Source organism: Hypanus sabinus, chromosome 4, assembly GCF_030144855.1.
Source record: "Hypanus sabinus isolate sHypSab1 chromosome 4, sHypSab1.hap1, whole genome shotgun sequence".
NCBI classification, from domain to species: Eukaryota; Metazoa; Chordata; class Chondrichthyes; order Myliobatiformes; family Dasyatidae; genus Hypanus; species Hypanus sabinus.
This window is the reverse complement of record NC_082709.1, coordinates 129031835-129053408: the sequence shown is the minus strand read 5'-3', so window position 1 is coordinate 129053408 and position 21574 is coordinate 129031835. Positions and strand designations below refer to the sequence as shown.

The 21574-nt window shown below is 44.0% G+C and overlaps 1 protein-coding gene across 10 annotated transcripts in view; it reads right to left on the bottom strand.

The window, feature by feature from the left end:
• Positions 1 to 21574, bottom strand: part of dmd (dystrophin) — a 1939431-nt gene that overhangs the window by 995589 nt on the left and 922268 nt on the right. For all 10 annotated transcript variants that reach the window (XM_059968142.1, XM_059968139.1, XM_059968147.1 and 7 more), the window contains one exon: positions 1765 to 1944. In XM_059968142.1, coding sequence (XP_059824125.1) covers positions 1765 to 1944 — 180 coding nt within the window. The remainder of the gene's footprint in view (positions 1 to 1764; positions 1945 to 21574) is intronic.

Here is a 21574-nt window from a genome sequence, read left to right as displayed (position 1 = left end):
TTTTCTTCAAGAAACTTACAGAATTTGCTAACCCTAAATAGCTCTAGTATTTTCTAAAAGGTATAAATACTGTTGAGAACACCCAAATAACCATTTTCAAATACACAACAGGTTCCTTTCAAAGGCACATGGGACAGTAGAGGAGGCCATGGACAGATATGTCGGAGTGGGAGTGGTCTGTGGAATTGAAGTGTGTGGCCTAGGTAGACTCTTGCCCGCCAGCATGAACATCCAACTCACAGACCTCCGTTGATACCCCTGCCCCACCTTACCCCCATCCCTATCTATTATTTTAGTCTGGTTCTCTTTCTCTCTCTTTTTTCCCCCCTCACTATAATCTCCCCCCAGCCCTACCTTTCTTTCTCTTTTATTTCCCATAATTTTCCACCTTCCCCCTAGTCCATTTCCCTCCAGCCTATTACTTCCCAGCTCTCTACTTCATCCCTAGCCCCACTTCTTATCCCCTCTCCACCATCCCATGTTACTTCACTCCTGATGAAGGGTTTCGGCCCAAAACGTTGTCACTACCTCCTCCCATAGATGCTGTCTGGCCTGCTGAGTTCTGCCAGCATTTTGTGTTTTTATTAGGTTCCTTTCAAATATTTTTTAACTTTAAAGGGATAACTTCTGTCTGTTCAATAATCTTCCTTCCACCATTCAGGCTGAAATTTGTTGTATCTGCACCCCATTCTGACACAGTATCCTCTGCTGCTCTGGTCACCAGAATCAGGTTTATTGGCATTGACACATATCATGAAATTTGTTGCTTTGCAGTACATACAATATGTTACAAGTTAAAGAAATAGGTAGCGCAAAAAGAGAGAAAAATAGGTCGTGTTCATGAACAATTCAGAAATCATGGACAGTGGAGAGGAAGAAGCTGTTCCTAAGGTTTTGAGTGCCTATCTTCAGGCTCTTCTCTGATAATAGCAATAAGAAAAGGGCGTGTCCTGGATGGCGAGGGTCCTTAATGATGGATGCCAACTTCCCCTTGATGGAGCGGAGACTCATGCTCTTGATGGAGCTGGCTGAGTTTCCAATCCTCTGCAGGTTTTTCTGATGCTGTGCATTTTCACCTCCCTACCAAATGGTGATGCAGCCAGTCAGAATGGAGAAATTTGCCAGTCGTTGGTGACATACTAAATCTCCTCAAACTCTTCACAAAATATAACCACTAGTGTGCCTTCTTCATGAGTTGAGACCAGGATCGATCTTCACAGATATTGACACCCAGGAACTTGAAATAGTTCCCTCTTTCCACTGCTGGCCCCTTGATAAGGACTGCTGAATACTGTCCCAACTCCCCCTTCCTGGTCCACAATCAATTCCTTTTTCTTACTGAGGGTATGTGAAGATTATATCATATAAGATCTCAGACTTTGGTGCAGAATTAGGCCATTTGAACTCCAACATTCAAACATTCCGGTTTTATTTTCCCTCTCAAACCCATTCTCCTGGCTTCTCCCTGAAACCTTCAACATGCTTTCTAATTAAGAACCTTTAATATCTGCTTAGAATTCCATCAGATATCCTGGCCTCCACGGCAATCTGTGGTAGTATATTCCACAGATTCACCACCCTCTTGATAAGGAAATACAACCTCATCTCTTGTTCTATAGCGACGTCCTTCTATTCTGAGGCTGTGCTCTCTGGTCCTAGGTTCTCCTACTACTGAAAACATCTTCTCCATGTCCACTCTAGAGCCTGTCTTTCAATATTTGGTAATTTATAGCACTGGAAAACGAGATGTTCAGATTTACTCACCAGCAGAAGATTAAGCCATTCTTCGGCCCGTGATGTGACTGCTATCCAGTTACAGTTCAACAGACTGAGCTTATCATCAACGACATTGTTACTCTTTCCTAACATGGCCTTCAGACTCTCACCAGTCTCTGTGATGCTGTTCAGCAGTAGCCGTCGCTTCTCTATGTCTTTCTGTGTACCCTATAAAATAAGATCATGTTAATGCAGAATAAGGAATCAATGAAGATTTTTAAAAAGGACATTAAAGTAATGAAGATCAGGAACATCCTAATCAGCTATATTTCCCCTCCTGCCATAATACACCTTTTATATCTTTTATATTGTTGGATATGAAAGTTCTCCTCATCGAAAACAAAAGAGCAATGGAAACCTTCCTCCGGAACATTGCATCTTTCTAATGACACAAGCTTGATATTCTTGATTAAATCATTTAGTTCATGGAGCTGCTGCCAAGCCTTTCTTGGTGATGGAGTAAGACTACAGGATGCACCATGCATGGGAGAGTTCTTCCAAGAACACGAATGAGCACTGATCAGCTAGCTGATGGAGGACGTTAGGTGATCACCCTGAAAAGATTTTCTTGCCAACATTTGATCTAATACCTTGAGATTTTGGATTCTGCAATCAATTCTGAGTACCCCCATGGCTCCTACCCTCCCCCTCCCAATCTGTGTACACTGTTAGGCTCCCTTTGGTAGGTCAGGACCTATCTTGTATTTGTGTTGGAAGAGTTTCACATCAACTGCCAGGTGTTCTTTGAACAGAACCATGCTAAGTTGTTGTTTGACAAATATCCAACACTGTGATCCTAGTCTGTTGACTAATCCCGAACATGGTAAATGTTGTGAGGAACTTCAGCAATAACATGCAGAGCTGAGGTGATTTCTCTTTGAGTTGCTGCTGCTTTTTCAGTCTAGTCAAGTGGATATGATCCCCATTGACTTTAATTTTAGAGTAAATCATGAAACATCACGGCCATCTATGACGGTTTGAGTAATATTCAAACTGACATTATTTCAAAGATGCTGGTAGATCTGCTCTGAAAGATTTTGTAGAATAATTAGAGTATTTAACATTTTAAAGAATGGATATACACTCAGTGGCCACTTTATGAGGTTCCTCCTGTACCTAATAAAGAGGCTACTGAGTATATTCCCATGGACTTCTGCTGCTGCAGCCCATCCACTTCCATGTTCTGAGTTACACATATAGAGATGCTCCTCTGCACACCACCATTGTAATTGAAGTTACTGCTGCCTTCCTGTCAGCTTGAACCAGTCTGCTCATTGTCCTCTGATGTCTCTCATTAAAAAGGTGTTTTCACCCACAGAACTGCTGATCAATGAATGTACTTTGCCTTTTGCACCATTTTTTGTAAACTCTGGAGACTTTTGCTTGTGAAAATCAGCAGTTTCTGAGATACTCAAACCACCTTCTCTGGCACCAATAATCATTATACAGTCAAAGTTATGCATTTCACATTTCTTCCCTATTCTGATGTTTACTGATCTCTTGACTATGTCTGGATGCTTTTGTGCATTAAGTTGCTGCCGCATGATTGGCTGATTAGACATTTGGATTAATGAGCAAGTGTTCAAAGTTCAAAGTAAATTTTATTATCGAAGTACATGCATGTCACCTTGCAAAACCCTCAGATTCATTTTCCTGTGGACATAATCAGCAAATTTATTGAATAGTAACTATAACATGATCAATGAAAGTTCAACCAGAGTGCAGAAGACAACAAGCTGTGCAAATGTAAATGTAAATAAATAGCAATAAATAATGAGAACATGAAATAACAAGATAAACAGTCTGTAAAGTGAGATCATTGGCTGTGAAAAAATCTCAATGGATGGGTAAGTAAGTTATCCCCTTTGTTCAAGAGCCTGATAGTTGTGGGTTAGGAACTGTTCTTGGACCTGGTGCTTTGAATCCTGAGGCTCTTGTACCTTCTGCCTGATGGCAGCAGTGAGAAAAGGGCATGTCTTGGGTGGTGAAGATCTCTGATGATGCATGCTACATTCCCATGACAGCATTTCACGTAGATATGCTCAATTATTGGGAGGGCGTCACCTGTGATGCACTGGGCTGAATCCATTACCTTGTGTCGGAGTTTCCATTCAAAGGCATTGGCGTTGCTGTATCAGACTATGATGCAGCCAGTCCAGACACTCTCTACTATACATCTGTAGAAGTCTGTCAAAGTTTTAGATGTCATGCCAAATCTCCGTAGATTCTGAGGGATGTAGAAACACGACCATGCTTTCTTCGCAATTGCACTTAAGTGCTGAGTCCAAGACAGATCCTCTGAAATAGTAACACTCAGAAATTTAAAGTTGCCTCTCCATCTCTGATCCTCTGATGAGGACTGGCTCATGGACCTCTGGTATCCCTTTCCTGAAGGCTACAATCAGTTCCTTGGCCTTGCTGACATTGAGTGAGAGTGAGAGGTTGTTGTTATGACACCACTCGGCAAAATATTCACTTTTCCTCCTGTATGCTGAATCATCACCATCTTTGATTCGGCTCACAACATTGTAGAGGTGTACAGGTGTACCCAATAAAGTGGCCACTGCGTATAAATTGTTTTATCTTCAGATAACATATGGCTATATTTGGATAAACAGCATTTATTTGCTAGAAGTGGGCTGAAATCACTAACCCTTCCTGAAGATTCAACTTCTCACCTACACCGTGGAGACAATTCACAGTGACTGATTAACCTGCTGATGCACATCTTTAAGATGTGGTTGGAAACTAGATGGCAAGGAGAAATTCAGAAGCTCACAGACAGCACCCATGGTAACAACTGAACTCAGGCCTCTGGTGATGTGAGGGAGCAGCCCAACACAGCTTGCCACACTGTGTTGCCCATCCAGAGTCAATTGGAAGAAAAAGTTACCTGTTTAAAGAACATATTCAATATCCAGAGCAAAAAATTATTATATCAGACAACAGCAAGAATGTAATGGAAGAGGAGGAGATTGTGAGGATGTTGGTTTGAAATCTCTAATTATGAGAAAAGACTAACTTTGGAATTTTGAAAGGATGCTGTGGAAAAAATTATTTGGAAACTGGAACTACTGAAATCTTGAGCTGATTTACATGGTACAGGGATGAGACATTGAAGAACCAAGAACTGAGAGATGGGATACGGGAATATATGACACAACTATATTTTTGACCAGCACACATACATTGAGCTATAAATTCTATTTCCATGCTGTAAACCTGTATGACTCAATGGACAATGACGCATTGATCAAAGTGATAGGTGCGAACAACAATCAGAATCAAATTCACTCAGACTTTAAGTCGTAAGATGTGAAAGAAAATTACTTCCATTCCAGCTGAGAAAAAAGATGCCAGATTTTTCCACATATGAATTAACATGCATTTTGTTGTATAAAAAATACTTTTGCATTTCCTTATAGTAAGATTGAAGAGCTCAAGAAGTTCTTTCGTCACAAAGTCTGTCATTTTCAGTCATCTGCCTCAACCATTTTGGCCCTTTCTCACCAAGCTGAATTTCTGCTTCTCCCCGGCTCCATTCCTTGAATTTTGATCATTTTCAGATTTCTCAGTTTCCTTTCAAGCTTTCCAAAGCTTACCTTGTCCATCAGACATACCTCCTATTCACCTGAGCCATGAACCATCCACATTTCCTTCCTCGCCCTAATGTTTATTTATGCCAATTGACTTTCTTCTCAGTAACAGAGCCTTTTTCTGAACATCTGCTGACATTAATTCTCTCTATGAATCAACAACTTGTTTCTGTCCAATCCTTCACAAGTTGAACCCTTGTAGACTGTCTGACCTTTACTGACATCAATGAACACATAAGATACTGCTCAGGTTCATATTAACGTTTCATAAAAATACTTCCTATAAAACTTCTAACCCTGCCACAAATCAAAATACCTTTCATCAATTGGTACTGGCAACTTCCTCATCCTTCAACTTCCTCTGGCTGTTGACGTGACTGACCCATCCAACCTCAACTTTTGTCCATAATCATACAACTGAATGAGACCCTAGTTGCTTGGCACCCTCTTAACTGTTGAAGCATATCAAAGAATTATCTTGTCTTCCCCTTACTGCAGAACTATGTCCAATGCTCTCCAAGTATCTATCTATGACACTCACCCACTTTTCACTCGTTTACCATTTCTCAGCAACATCACCCTGTATAACCGAGGCAGATTTAATCATTTATGCTATCACCCAATGCTACTGTACAACCCTCCCTCAATCCCTTCTCTGCCACTAGGATTTTCTTGCCCAACAGCAGCCATGAAGTAAGTAGAATGTTCCTCCATCTCAGCACATCAGGGAGACTCTGTTGACAGCGTACAGACAGCTCAATTCCATTCTCAAGTCAGGAAATCCAACTCTTCCCCCCTCCCCCCCCCCCAAAGGGAATGTCTGTAATTGCACCAGACTGTTTACTACATTGGTCCTATGGTGGCCACAAAATCAAACAACTAGGCAATCAAAAGGGTTACTCGATCCCCTTTGTAATGTTGCAGCGCACCTGAAAACTTGGCTTTTCAGACACAATCCATGCCATTCTATCTCCTTTATTCCAAGCAGTATCAATGTGAGATCACCTAATGTTCTGATCTCAGTTCTAAATTGCTCCAAACATTACTAAATTTTCACTCATCTGTTGTTGACCCATAAAGGTATCAATTTATGCTGGGGCTTGATTTCAAAATTCTCACTCTTGGCTACAGCCAGAGATCTGGGTACATCATTACCCAGATCTCTCATTTTCTGCAATCCCACAATATGCCACATGTCCATGCTTTTCCAATTGTTGCCCTTGCAGGAATTCCACTCTTCAAACTTTCTACCCATCTTTCCTTATTTAAAACCTCTCTGTTCAGCTGATCATGTGGTCAAATACCCCACCCAGTTTGTTGGGAGGTTCACTTTATACATTGTTAAGTAATACCTTCATGTTTTACTGAATATAGTTTATAAGAATCTCATTTTTTAATGATTTATCATTCAAGAATATTGACTCTAAACATCTAGCAAAATGAAGATACATTAAACATCTTTCAATAACCCTGAAAGGGAAATACTTCAAAATTTATACAAATATGAAAATTTGAGGCGTTAATCAGGCCATAAAGAGAAAGGAGCAGAATTAGGTCATTGACCCATTGAGACTGCTCCGCCATTTCATCATGGCAAATACATTTCCCTCTCAATACCATTCTTCTGCCTGCACCCCAAAAGCTTTCCCACCCTGGCCAATTAAGAATCTATCAATCCCCAGCTTAAATACATCCAGTGACCTGGACTCCACAGCAGCCTGTGGCAATGAATTTCAGAGATTCACCACCCTCCAGCTAAAGAAATTCCTCCTCGTCACTGTTATAAATGGACATCCCTCCTTTCTGAGGCTGTGGCTTCTTGTCCTAGACTTGCCCACCACAGAAAACATCCTCTCCACAGCCACTCTATTTCAAACTTTCAACATTTGATAGTTTTCAATGAGATCCCCTACATTCTTCTAAATTCCAGCAAGTGAAGTCCCAGAGCCATTAATCGCTCCTCATACGATAACCCTTTCATTCCCGGAATAACTCCAATGAACCTCCTCTGGATCCTCTCCAATGTCAGCAGATCCTCTCTTCAATAAGGGGCCCACACTCCTCACAGTACTCCAAGTGAGGCCTCACCATAGCCTTATAAAAGCCTCAGTATTACATCCTTGTTTTAGGTTCTAGTCCTTTCAAAATGAACGGTAACAATACATTTGCCTTCCTTACCACCCACTCAACCTGCAAATTAACCTTTAGGGAATCCTGCACGAGGACTCCCAAGTCTGATTTTTGAATTTGCTTCCCGTTTAGAAAATAGTCTATTCTTTTATTCCTTCTACCAAAGTGCATAACCATACACTTTACAACACTGTATTCCATTTCTTACTACTTTGCCCATTCTCCTAATCTGTCCAAGTCAGAATCAGATTTAATATCAATGGCATATGACATGAAATTTGTTAATGTTACGACAGCAATGAAACAGATGATAAATAAATATAGAAAAAAAACTGGAATTACATTAAGTATATATATGTCTATTAAATTGTCAAGGTAAAGTAAGTAGTGCAAAAAAAAATAGGTCGTGAGATAGTGTTCATGGATTCCATGACCATTTAAAAATCGAATGGCAGAGGGGAAGAAGCTGCTCCTGAATTGCTGAATGTTTGCCTTCAAGCTTCTGTACCTCCTTCCTGATGGCAACAATAAGAAGACAGCATGTCTTGGGTAGTGGGAGTCTTTAATGATGGATGCTGCCTTCCTACGGCACTACTCTTTAAAGTTGTCTTCGATACTACGGAAGCTCCCACCAATCAACTTATGCTCTATCCATGCTGGTATCTTTCCTGTAACAACATGGGCTCATAGCTTGATAAGCAGCCTCACATGTGGCACCTTGTCAAAGGCCTTCTGAAAATCCAAGTACACAACTTCCACCAATTCTCCTTTATCTATCCTGCTTGTTATTTTCTCAAAGAATTTTAACAAATTTGGCAGGCAAGAGTTTCCCTTTAGGAAACCTTGCAGACTATAGCTTGTCTATAGACTATAGACTTTATCATGTGCCTCCAAGTACCCCAAAACCACATCCTTAACAACTGATTCCAATATCTTCCCAACCACTGAAGTCAGACTATAATTTCTATTCACGTGCCTTTCTCCCTGCTTGGAGTGACATTTGTAATTTTCCAGTTGTCAGGAACCATCCATAATCTAGTGATTCTGGAAAGATAATTTCTAATGCCTTCAGAATCTCTTCAGGTACTTCGTTCAGAATCTTGGGGTGTAGTCCATTTGGCCCAGGTGACTTATCTGGCTTCAGACTTTTCAGTTTCCTAAGCATCTTCTCCTTAGTAATAGCAACTTCACTCATCTATGCTCCCTGACACTCTTGAACTTCCACCATTTGCTTCTGTCTTCCACAGTGAACACTGATGCAAAATACTAATTCAGTTCATCCACCATTTCCTTGACCCCCATTAATATCTCTCCAGCATCATTTTCCAGTGGTCCAATATATACCCTCTCTTGTCTTACTCTTCATATATCTGAAAAAAAAAACTTTTGGTATCCTCTTTGATATGGTTGGCGAGCTTAACTTCATATTTCATCTTTTTGTCAAGTGGTTTTTCAGTGGCCTTCTGTGGGTTTTTAAAAGTTCATGTAAACTTCCCACTAATTTTTACTCTACTTTATGCCCTCTCTTTTGCTTTATGTTGGCTTTGACTTCCCTCATTACACACAATCATGTCATCCTGCTATTAGAATCCTACTTTTTTGGGATGTACCTATACTGCCCCTTCAGAAATGCTCCCATAAACTCCGGCCATTGCTGATCTGCTGTTATTCCTGCTAGTGTCCCTTGCCAATCAACTTTGGCCAGTTCCACTCTCATGCCTCTCTAATTTTCCTTACTCTTCTGTAATACCCCTGACTTTAGTTTCCCCCACTCAAATTGCATAATGAATTTTATCAAACTATGACCTCTGCCTCCAGTGAGTTCCTTTACCTTATGCTCCCTAATCAAAACTGGTTTATTATACAACACCAAAACAGAATAGTTGATCCCCCAGTGGGCTCAACCACAAGTTGCTCTAAAAATGTATTTTTAGAATGTATTGCAGGCATTCAATAAATTCTCTATCTTGGGATTCAGCACCAACCTGATTTTCCCAAATACCTGCATATCAAAAACCCTGAAGACTACTGTAACATTGCTCTTTTGACAAACTTTTTCTAACTCCCATTGTAATTTGTAGCCCATATCCTGGCTACTTTTTGGAGGCCTGTATTTAATTCCCATCAGGGCCTTTTTACCCTTTCAGTTTCTTAATCTACCCACAAGGATTCTACACCTTCTGACACTATGCAACTTGTTTCGAAGGATTTTATTTTACTTTTAACTAGCAGAGTCACACAATCCTCTCTGCCTACCTGCCTGTCCTTTTGATACAATGTGTATCCTTGGATGTTAAGCTCCCAATATAATCTTCTTTCTGCCATGACTCAGTGATGCCTAAAACATCATACTTGACAATCTCTAACTGCAGTACAAAATAACTACTTACTTTGTATACTGCGTGTATTCAAATATAAAACCTTCAATCTTGTATCCAACACCTTTTTCAATTCTGTCCTTCTTTTACACTTGATCTCATTTCACTGACATCAATGTTGCCCTGTCACTTGCCTGTCCTTCCTGACAGTTTCACTACACAGTGCCTCTGCTTATAAACTAACAGCCCTCTCACTTTGGTTCCCATTCCCCGACAAATTAATTTAAACCCTCCCCAACAACTCTCGTAAACTTGCCTGCAAGGATATTGGCCCCCTCAGGTTCAGACCCTATAGACTTCAAAGCAGCGAGGTTGCTGTCAGAGTGGAGCAGTGCAGCTCTCACTGTTGAATGAGGAGATGCATTATTATGGGCCAATGTATAAGCTACCAGAAGGAGTCTACGCTACTTGAGTTGGACTTAAAGGGGTGCATCAAGGCTGCAGCAGGCTCCTGCATTCATGCAAAATAATTTTTTTAAAGAAATATTTGGTGACAGCCCAACTTAAGGAACAGTATGTTCCCAGAATTCAAAGCTGCACAATGTTCTTGGAAAGGTGCAAAGTGATGAAATATCTGGGGTCTACCAGAGCCAGGAAGTCTTCCAGACAAATCTACAGTAATAGAAGAAGATAGTCACAAAGATGAATGCCAGTGTCCAACTCTAATGAGGCAATAAGTTCAATGAACTTACTCACACAATTATGGTTAGTGAAAATCTTTACAAACACCTTTTCCAACAAAAGTTGCCTCGAACACTGCTCAGTTAATCACATACACTCATTAATCCAAACAAAAACAAATTGTGCATCAAAAGCAAACAAGCAAATGCTTCACCTTACCCTCACATGCTGACAATTCCTGCAAGAAATATTTCACAGTTACCACAACCAGGATAGCTTTTTAACCATGATAGCAAATGGAGCGAGACCCTTCAATTAAATACTTGTTTCTTTCTTGTGTTACGAATGTGCCACAACTCTGAGGGGCCGAAGGATACAAAGTCGCCCCCCCCCCCTTTTTGAGAATCGCAAGATCGCTATTAATTTGGGTCTGGGACCCAGGAAATGAGAGAGAGATACGCAGAATCCTCAAGGTTTGGAATGTGTCCTGGCCTCAGCGAAACAAAAACCCCTGATAACGGCTACTGTCTCTTGGAGATGGAATTGTGTATTGAGTACTGTACTGTTCATTGAAGCCCCTCAGGGGACGACCAGAGTGGGCTGGTTGAGGGATTGCATCATCCCAACCTGACTGACATTTGAGACCCCGTGAGTAAGGATAAAAGAGGGTCTGGGGAACAACCCCTTTAGACGCACCAGGAGAAACGCTAGAAATCCCGTGACAGCGTTTAGTAGCGACAGCTGATGGGGGGCTCATGTGCGTCCTTCCCTTGCCTGGGATTGGCGGCCTCACCATGGAAGGACGGCTTTAGCTGAAAGAGAGGCCACAAGTGAACGGCCACACAACGGAACAAGACTCCGATGGATCGAAATCATAAAAAGGAAAGCCGGCAAGTTTCTCCAAATCTCTCTCTCTCCAACAAAAGGCTGCAGCCTGAATGAACTGAGTGACTTTTATATTTCCATCGGACAATACATTATCCCCTAGACAACGATAGAGCTTATTTCTTATTGATTATGATTATACCCGCACTTTTAGATTTAGTATTGATGACGTACATTATCTGTATGTTTGCATTGATATTATTTTTGTGTATTTTTACTAATAAAAACTGTTAAAAATAGTACCATCAGACTTCAACGGACCTCTCTATCTTTGCTGGTAAGTGACCCAGTTACGGGGTTCGTAACACTTGAAGGTCAAGTAATACATGACTGAATTCTCATCCTACATCCCTACTCTCATATTGTACTTCTGCCTCACCCTACATTTCTTTTGATTTACAAGCTACAACTTACAGGACCATTGCCCCTTCTCCAAAGCAAATACCTTAAAACCGCGACTTGGCCAGGTGTAGAAGCAAGAAGATTATTTTGATGAATGGACAATCACTTAGTTGACCACCTATAACTCTCCAGCTCAGGTGATGACACTGGGCCATATTGAGAATATTGCAACACACAGTGAGACTCAATACATGCTGGGCATGAAGCTAAGCTGGAAGGTGACATTGTAAACACATCTTGCTGCCAAGAATCTTTTTAGAAGACCTCAATGAAGCTGGTTTCAGGGGGTGGCTAAGGGTGCACAAAAGGAAGTCTTGATAGTTTGGGAAGACTTGCCAGAAAACCTGTGTGCAATATTGCAGAGACTGGCATTGTTTACCCAAATGAGTGTCACCACTTGACACCTTACTATTCTATCCCCATGCGTCACTAGTTTCAGGGAGCTATGCACTTGTACCCCAAGGTGTCTTTGTACAGTAATGCTCCTCAGATCCCTGCCATGTATTCTAAATATCCTAACAGAATTTCATTTCCCAAAAAAAGTAAGCTCACAATTGTCTGGATTAAAACCTATCTGCCACTGTTCTGCTTAACTTTCCATCTAACATTTGTCATGCTGTATCCTTAGACAGCCTCAGAACTTAGAACAGTTCAGAACTGGCAGAAAAAATGGAAACACTTCCGTTTCCTTGGAAGAGAGAGAATCTGCTGTATGTCGAATGCCGGATGAAACGTGAAATCTTTGGGGTAACTGCAAGTCTATGTCTTTGCTATTGCTTTGCTCACACTGTGCTCAGAGGTGGTACCGACGCTTGCTTTTTTTTGCTGGTGGAGGGAGGGGGGATTGTTGTTCGCAGCCGCTTACACGCGGGAGGGAGGGGAGCTGGGAGGATGGGGACTTCGGGATTCTGTTTATCTGCCGTTCATTCTTTGGGGCACTTTTCTGTTTTTGTGGATGTTTGCGAAGGAAAAGCATTTCAGGATGTATATTATATACATTTCTCTGATATTAAATTGGACCTTTGAACCATTTACCCCACAATGTTGTACTGATCTTGAATCTGCTTTGTCATCTACCACTTCACCAGTTTCTATGTCATTTACAATCTTACTAATCAGGCCAGCTATCTTCTCATTCTACGTAATTACATATATCATAAACAACAAAGATTTCAGCACCAATTCCTGCTGTACACCACTTGTTACTTAAATTTAATCAAAGCACAAAGATAGATGATCGTGTTTGTTGAAGGCAAATCAATTCAGCTCATTTACAGTGCTTCAAGTTTCTGCAGTGCCCAAAGCACAACATCTTCAATAATTTCATCACTTAACTTCCTTCTACCAAAGCTGTTTACTGGTGATTAGACCATGGTCAATCCCAAACAACATTCAGTTTTTGGTTTATATTTTATTTATTTAAAAATAAAGCATAGAACAGGCACTTAAGGCCCAATGAGCCGCACCACCCAGCAAACCACTTATTTAACCCCAGCCTAATCACAGGACAATTTACAATGACCAGTTAACCTACTAACTGGTATGTATTTGGACTGTGGGAGGAATCTGAAGTACCTGGAGGAAACCAAAGCATTTGGAGCAAACCCACGTGGTCGTGGGGAAAATATACAAACTCCTTGCAGACAGCGCCAGAATTCAATCCTGAAATCTGAACATGCCAAGCTGTAATAGCGTGGCACTGACCATCATCTGGCAAATAATACTTGTGCTGCACAAGTGTGAGACAATGGCCAGATCCAAGATAAGATCTCACCATATCCCAAGGCATTAAAATAGTTAATTCAAACATGTGCAAAACTCATCCCTCGGAGATTGGAAACTGATAATTGGGTGGAATTAGAGCATGAAGTCTGCTTATCACTTATATTTTCCCTCTCAGAACTTCCTCAAGTATTCCAGAAAGCTCAATCTGTTTCATTAGATGTGCATTGAAATTATTAACTCATGCACATTTTCTTATTTCTGAAGTTTTTGCCCTGTTGCAATGATGTTTTTCATATGTTCCATCACAAAGACCACATAATGTTTGATTGCCTTCACAGTCCCTGCTTGTACTGAAAACAAAATTTACTCAAATGTCCATCAGATCATCTGCAGTTACCTGCAGAGTAACAAATATCAATGAGCCAATCTCCTTTGAAAATTTCAGAACCCTCTGTTCTTCAGAGATGGTTGGCATTCAAAATGAAAATTTCTTGTCCTGGAATATCTCAGTGGATTATTCTTTAGACCACAATGTGGAATATTTGCATAGTAATGAGATTATTAGTACTTTATACTGCCAATTTATATAACAGTTTTCTTTTATATTACAGTTGCATTAAAATTTAATTAAAACTTGAACCAACTGGCCAGGCAACTGTCAAAATATATGGCAAGTAGCCATCTTTTGATGCTTCACCATTAATGAGAATGGCAATATTATTCTCCTGCCAGAGCAAAAGCAGAACTCACTTAAAGTTTTATTGTCTCTTTGAAAGTTATTATGCCACCTTGTCAACATCCCAGTATGCTCTTCCTCTGCATCATAATAGGCCCTGACCCATCAGAAAGTTCCAAACCACGTGTACCAAAGACTTCCTATTTATCACCACAGAACTCTTTTGATCTACATTTGGAAAAGAAAAACACATTGGTTACTTCATTCTGCAATGAAGCTACTTTGTCAATCTCAAATGAATGCAAGAGACACCATGGAAGAGGTGGCAATTGAAACATCTAGTTAAAGAAACCTCTGCTACATCAATAGTGGATTATGGCACTATTGTGGTGACCCACCTCCCAGCACACTCGAACCGGCTCACAAAGTGGCGCGCGCCAACATTGAGGCCGGTCCCAAACAGGGCGCCAAGTCTGCTTCACCAGCAAGGGGAAAAGCCCGCGCACGGGATGGGACTGTGAATATGCGCCCCATACAGCATTCCTGCCCGGGGAGGACGGGAAGAGGAAGGCTTTAAAGCGAGACCGCAAAGTTTGAATAAATCTCTTTTGCAACTGCCGCTCACCAACTATGTGTCGTTATTTCAGTGCTGTGTGCAACATACCGCTACAATTGGTGACCCCTATGGCCCAAACGATGCCGCATCCGTTCATGCAGTTTCGTTAAAACTGCCAAGCTTCTGGACACTGCGACCTCACCTATGGTTCCAGCAAGCAGAACCCCAATTCCAGGTTTGGCTGATAACCTCAGATGCCACACGTTACTACTACATGGTCAGCTCCCTCGACCAGGACACAGCCGTCCAGGTTGAGGAGTTCATACAATCACCCCCGGAGTACGGCAAATACACAACATTCAAAGCCCTGCTCATAAGGACTTCCGGATTCTCACGGTGCGAGCGAGCTGCCCACTTACTGCACCTGGATTGTTTGGGAGACAGGCCGCTATCGGTTTTGATGAACGAGATGCTGGCCCTGGCTGGAGGACACAAGCCCTGCCTCATGTTTGAGCAGGCGTTCCTGGAGCAGATGCCTGAGGACATACGCCTGCTGCTATCCGATGCAGATTTCAGCGACCCCTGGAAGGTGGCAGCCCGGGCGGACTTGCTGTGGAACGCCAAGAAGGAAAGTGGGGTGTCTGTCGCACAGATCACCAGGCCATGCTCCTGGCAGCAGAACAGACCGGGCCCAGCTGCAGAGCCCACTAACCCCAGAGGCAGGGGTGAGGAGACCAATGAACAATGGTGCTTCTACCATCAGCAGCGGGGGCAGAAGCCCGCTGCTGTAGCCCGCCCTGCAAGATCCTAGGAAACGCGAGGGCCAGCTGCCGCTGATGGCTACAGCGGCTGGCCATCGGGACAGCCTCCTGTATGTCTGGAACAAGCAGTTGGGACGCCGCTTTTTGGTCGACACTGGAGCCGAGATCAGCGTCTTACCTCTGACGAGTTACGACACCCGCAACAGAGAACTGGGTCCCACCCTGAGGGCCGCAAATGGCAGCACAGTAAGGGCCTACAGCACCCATATGGTGTGGCTACAGTTCGGCTCCAGCCAGTTCACATGGGACTTCACACTGGCCGCCGTAGCCCAAGCATTCCTGGGAGCAGATTTTTTGCGAGCTCACAGCCTACTGGTCGACCTGCAAGGGAGGAGACTGGTCCACGCTGAGACCTTTCAGACATTCTCCCTGGGTGAAGCCCAGTTGCCAGCCCCACGCCTAGATTCCATCACGCTGTCCGACAACAACTTCACCAGAGTCCTGGCGGATTTCCCACTGGTTCTGGTACCGCAGTTCACAGCAGCCATGCCCAGACACGGCGTACAGCACCACATCCCGACACCCCTCCACGCCCGTGCTCGAAGGCTTCCCCCGGACAAGCTCTGACTGGAGAAGGAAGAGTTCAAGAGGATGGAGGAATTGGGGATCATCGGGCGGTTTGACAGCCCATGGGCCTCCCCCTCCTGCACATGGTGCCCAAAGCAACAGGGGGCTGGATACCATGCAGTGACTACCGCAGGCTGAACGAGGCTACAACACTGGACTGCCACCCTGTGCCACACATTCAGGACTTTGCAGCAAACCTGCACGGCGTGCGGATCTTCTCCAAGGTAGACCTCGTCCGAGGGTACCATCAAATCCCGATGCATCTTGACGATGTCCCCAAAACGGCTCTCATCACCCCGTTCGGCCTTTCTGATTTCCTCCGCATACCGTTCAGCCTGAAGAATGCCGCACAGACGTTCCAGCGGTTAATGGATGCGGTGGGACGCGACCTGGACTTCACTTTCATCTATTTGGACGACATCCTCATAGCCAGCAGCAGTCATCAGGAGCATCTGTCCCACCTCCGGCAACTCTATGCCCGACTGAGTGAATACAGCCTGACAATCAACCTGGCCAAATGCCAGTTCGGGCTCGACACCATCGACTTCCTGGGCCACAGGATCACTACAGACGGGGCAACCCCCCTGCCTGCCAAGGTGGACGCAGTCCGCCATTTCCCCCGACCCAACACAATTAAAGGCCTTCAGGAATTTGTGGGTTTGGTGAATTTCTACTACTGCTTCCTCCCTTCAGCTGCCTGAATCATGCGCCTCCTGTTCGCCCTGATGTAGGGTAAGGGCAAGGACATTGCCTGGGACGAGGAGTCCGCTGCCACTTTCATTAAAATGAAAGAAGCCTTGGCAAACGCTGCGATGCTAGTGCACCCCAGAATGGACGTCCCTACCGCCCTCACAGTGGACGCATCTAACACAGCAGTCAGTGGAGTGCTGGAACAACTCATCGTGGGTCGCTGGCAACCCCTGGCGTTTTTCAGCAAAACCTATGACCACCCAAGCTCAAATACAGTGCTTTCGACCGGGAACTGTTGGCGCTATACCTGGCAATCCAGCATTTCAGGTACTTCTTAGAAGGTCGGCCCTTCACTGCGTTCATGGACCACCAACCGCTTACCTTTGTGTTCACAAAAGCGTTCCTGGTCGTCCCGCCAGCAGCGACATCTGTCCTACATCTCCGAATACATGACAGATGTTCGGCATGTCTCGGGAAAGGACAATATCGTGGTGGACGCTCTCTCCAGACCTAACATCCAAGCCCTGTCCCAGGGGGTAGACTATGAAGCACTGGCGGAGGCACAGCAGGCAGATGAGGAGATCAATCTCCAGTTTGCAGCTCCAGGACCTCCCCGTAGGCCCAGGTGAGAAGACCCTACTCTGTGACGTTACCACCAGCCAACCCCGCCCCATCATCCCGGCAGCCTGGCGGCGCGTTTTCAACTCCATTCATAACTTAGCACACCCCTCCATCCGGACAACCGTCTGGAAGGTAGCCAACAGGTTTGCTTGGCACGGACTCCGCAAGCAGGTCAGTGAATGGGCCAAATCGTGCATGCAAGGTGCAGCGGCACACCAAACCCCCGCCGCAGCAGTTCCACCCCACCTGCCAGCGTTCCGACCACATTTATGTGGATATCGTGGGCCCCCTGCCAGTGTCTCATGGAGCGCGGCATCTCCTGACTATCGTGGACCGGTTCACAAGATGGCCAGAGGCGGTCCCGCTCACCGACACCACATCCGAATCCTGCGCCGGAGCACTGATTGCAACCTGGGTATCTCGCTTTGGTGTACCGGCCCACATTACCTCTGACAGAGGTGCCCAGTTCACCTCCAGCCTGTGGTCAGCTATGGCCAGCCTTTTGGGGATACAGCTGCACCACTCAATTGCCTACCACCCACAGTCGAACGGACTAGTGGAGCGTTTCCACCGTCACCTGAAGTCAGCTCTCATGGCCCGCCTGAAAGGGCCTAACTGGGTGGACGAGCTTCCCTGGGTCCTGCTCGGAATCCACACGGCGCCCAAGGAGGATCTGCACACCTTGTCGGCCAAGTTGGTGTACGGTGCACCCCTGGTCGTCCCCGGGGAGTTCATACCAGCCCCAAGGGGGCACGAGGAAGAACCTGCAGCAGTCCTGGGCAGACTACGCGAGAGGCTCGGTAACCTGGCCCCCATACCCACTTCACAGCATGGGCAGAACCCGACCTGCGTACCCAAAGACCTGCAGAAATGTAAGTTCGTTTTTGAACGATGGGGCGGACACTGGACATTGTTACAACAGCCCTACGAGGGCAGTTTACAGTGCTTAGAAACAACGGGTCCACATTCGTGCTGGACATTGGGTGGAGAGAGGAGGTTTTCACAGTGGACCAACTCAAACCGGCCCATGTGGACTTGGCGCAGCCGGTCGAGATTCAGGCACCGCGGCGCAGTGGCAGACCTCCCAAACAGGGACCGATCTAGACTGAGGACATTGGGGGGGTGTATCGCCAGTTCTGAGGGGGTGGGTTATGTGGTGACCCACTCCCCAGCGCACTTGAACCGGCTGACAAAGTGGCGCGCTCTGGCATTGAGGCTGGTCCCAAAAAGAGTGCTAAGTCTGCTTCACCAGCAAGGGTAAAAGCCCACGCGTGGGACGGGACTGTGAATATGCGCCCCCTACAGCATTCCCGCCTGGGGAAGGCGGGAACAGGAAGGCTTTAAAGCAAGGCCGCGAAGTTTGAATAAATCTCTTTTGCAACTGTAGCTCACCGACTACATGTCGTTATTTCAGCGCTGCGTGTAGCACACCGCTACACTATCACCCTGAATCTGGTAATAGAGACTTGCCCTCCAGAATAAGTTTTGCATCTGGCTCAGCTGTTTTAATGGTTTAAAAAAGAATGTTATCTGCTCAGCATTACAGAGAACCTTTCAGGTATGCTTTGTTCACCAAGAGAGGAGCAAATTGGCTCATCACCTCGAAGTTCATCTACTCCCTCCTATAAACTTTGTGATGCAAAGTTGTTGCCAACTTTTCATTAATACCCAATTTTGATTTTATTTGGACAAAGTATTCCTGACCTGATCAGCACCTGGTCCAAATGTTGATCAAAGAGATGAACTTCATAGATAATGTAACAGTGACTGCACTTAACACGTGGGCAACATTTTACTGACTGTGGCATCAAGGAGAAATGATTGACAATGTCTATTGTTCATATGAGAAAGCACTCCGCAGAAGAAGCAAGAGAGTAGCAGTTGTTAGAGGTCAACAGCTTCAACCCCAGGTCATCATCAGTTACAGGCTTTCATCAGGCTGTGGGTCCTCAGCCTATCCACCTTCAGCTGATTCATCAAAGACCTTCCTTTCCCCCTTAAGAACTGGAGATGTTTGCTGATGTCTGGATAGACAGAGTTACCAGTCATTTCATACTTGTTGAGATGTGATGATTCCATTGATAACTCAGCAAAGGAAACAGCCCACACAGCCCACAGGACAATAAGACATAGGAGCAGAATTAGGCCATTTGGCGCATCAAGCCTTTTACACCTTTCAATCATGGTTGATCATTTTTCTCCACTCGTCAGTCTCACTCCCTGGCCTTCTCGCTATTACCTTTGATGCCATGACCAAGCAAGAACCTATCACGTTCTGCCTTAAATACATCCAATAACCTGGCCTCCACAGCTGCCTGTGACAATAAATTCCACAAATTCACCACCCTCTGGCTAAAGAAATTTCTCCACATCTCTGTCTTAAATAGGCGCCCCTCTATACTGAGGCTATGTCCTAGATACCCCCACCGTGAGAAACATTTTTTCCACGTCTACTCTGTCTAGGCCTTTCAACATTCAAAAGGTTTCAATGAGATCCCCTCCCCCATCCTTCTAAATTCCAGTGAGTTCAGACCCAGAGCTATCAAATGTTCCTCATATGATGTCCCTTTCATTCCTGGAATCATCTTTGTGAACCTCCTCTGAACCCTCTCCAATGCCAGCACGTTTCTTCTTAGATGAAGAGCCCAATACTCAAGGTGAGGCTCTTGGATTTTAGACCTCTTGAAATGAATGCTAACATTGCATTTGCCTTCCTCAGCACTGACACTACCTGCAAGTTAACCTTTAGGGTGTTCTGCACAACGACTTCCAAGATCCTTTGCATCTCAGATTTTTTTGGATTTTCTTCGTGTTTAGAAAATAGTCTGCACATTTATTTCTACTACCAAGGCACATGGCCATGCATTTTCCAACATTGAATTTCATTTGCCATTCTCCTAATCTGTCTAAGTCCTTCTGCAGCTTACCTATTTCCTCAACACTACCTGCCCCTCCACCAATCTTAATACTATCTGCAAACTTGGCAACAATGCCATCTATTCCATCATCTAAACCATTGATATACAGCATAAGAAGTGGTCCCAACACAAACCCTGGCTGAACACCACTAGTCACTGGCAGCCAAACAGAAAAGGATCTTTTTATTCTCACTCGCTGCTTCCTACCAATCAGCCAATGCTCTAACCATGCCAGTAACTTTCTTGTAATACCATGGGCTCTAACTTGGTAAGCAGCCTCATGTACGGTACTTTGTCAAAGGCCTTCTGAAAGTTCAAATATATAACATCCACTGCATCCCCTTTATCTATCCTACTTGTAATCTCCTCAAAGAATTCCGAGAGGTTTGCCAGGCAAGATTTTCCCTTAAGGAAACCATGCTGACTTTGTCCTAAATGCTCTCTGTCACCATGTACACCAAACTTTATCCTTAACAATTGACTCCAACATTTCTCAAACACTGAGGTCAGGCTAACTGGTCTATAATTTCCTTTCTGCTGCCTTCCTCTTTTCTTAAAGAAAGGAGTGACATTTATAATTTTCCAGTCCTCTGTCATCATGTCAGAGTCCAATGAGTTTTGAAAGATCATTATTAATGCCTCCACAATCTCTACTGCTATCTCTTTCAGAACCTTAGGGTGCAGTTTGGGTGACTTATGTACCATTAGGTCTTCTAGCTTTTTCCTTGTAATGGTAACTGCACTCACTTCTCTTCCCACACACCCTTCAACAACTGGCACACTGCTAGTGCCTTCCACAGTGAAGACTGAGGCAAAATACTCATTTAGTTCATCTACATTCTCCTTGTCCCCTGCTGTTATTTCTCTAGCCTAATTTTCTAGCAGACTTTATATCCACAATCATCTCTCTTTTATTTTTTACATGCTTGAAAAAGGGCATTTACTGTACACTTTGATATTGTTTGCTTTCATATTTCATCTTTTCCCTCCTGATGATTCTTTTAGTTGTTCTCTGTAGGTTTTTAAAAGCTTCCCAATCCTCCGTCCTCCCACTAATTTTTACTTTGCTGTATGCCCTCTCTTTCACTTTTTCATTAGCTTTGAGTTCCTTTGTCAGCCGCGATTGTACCGTTTTGCTCTTTGAATATTTCTTTGTTTTTGGAATACATCTATCCTGTACCTTCCTCATTTTTCCCAGAAACTCACATCATT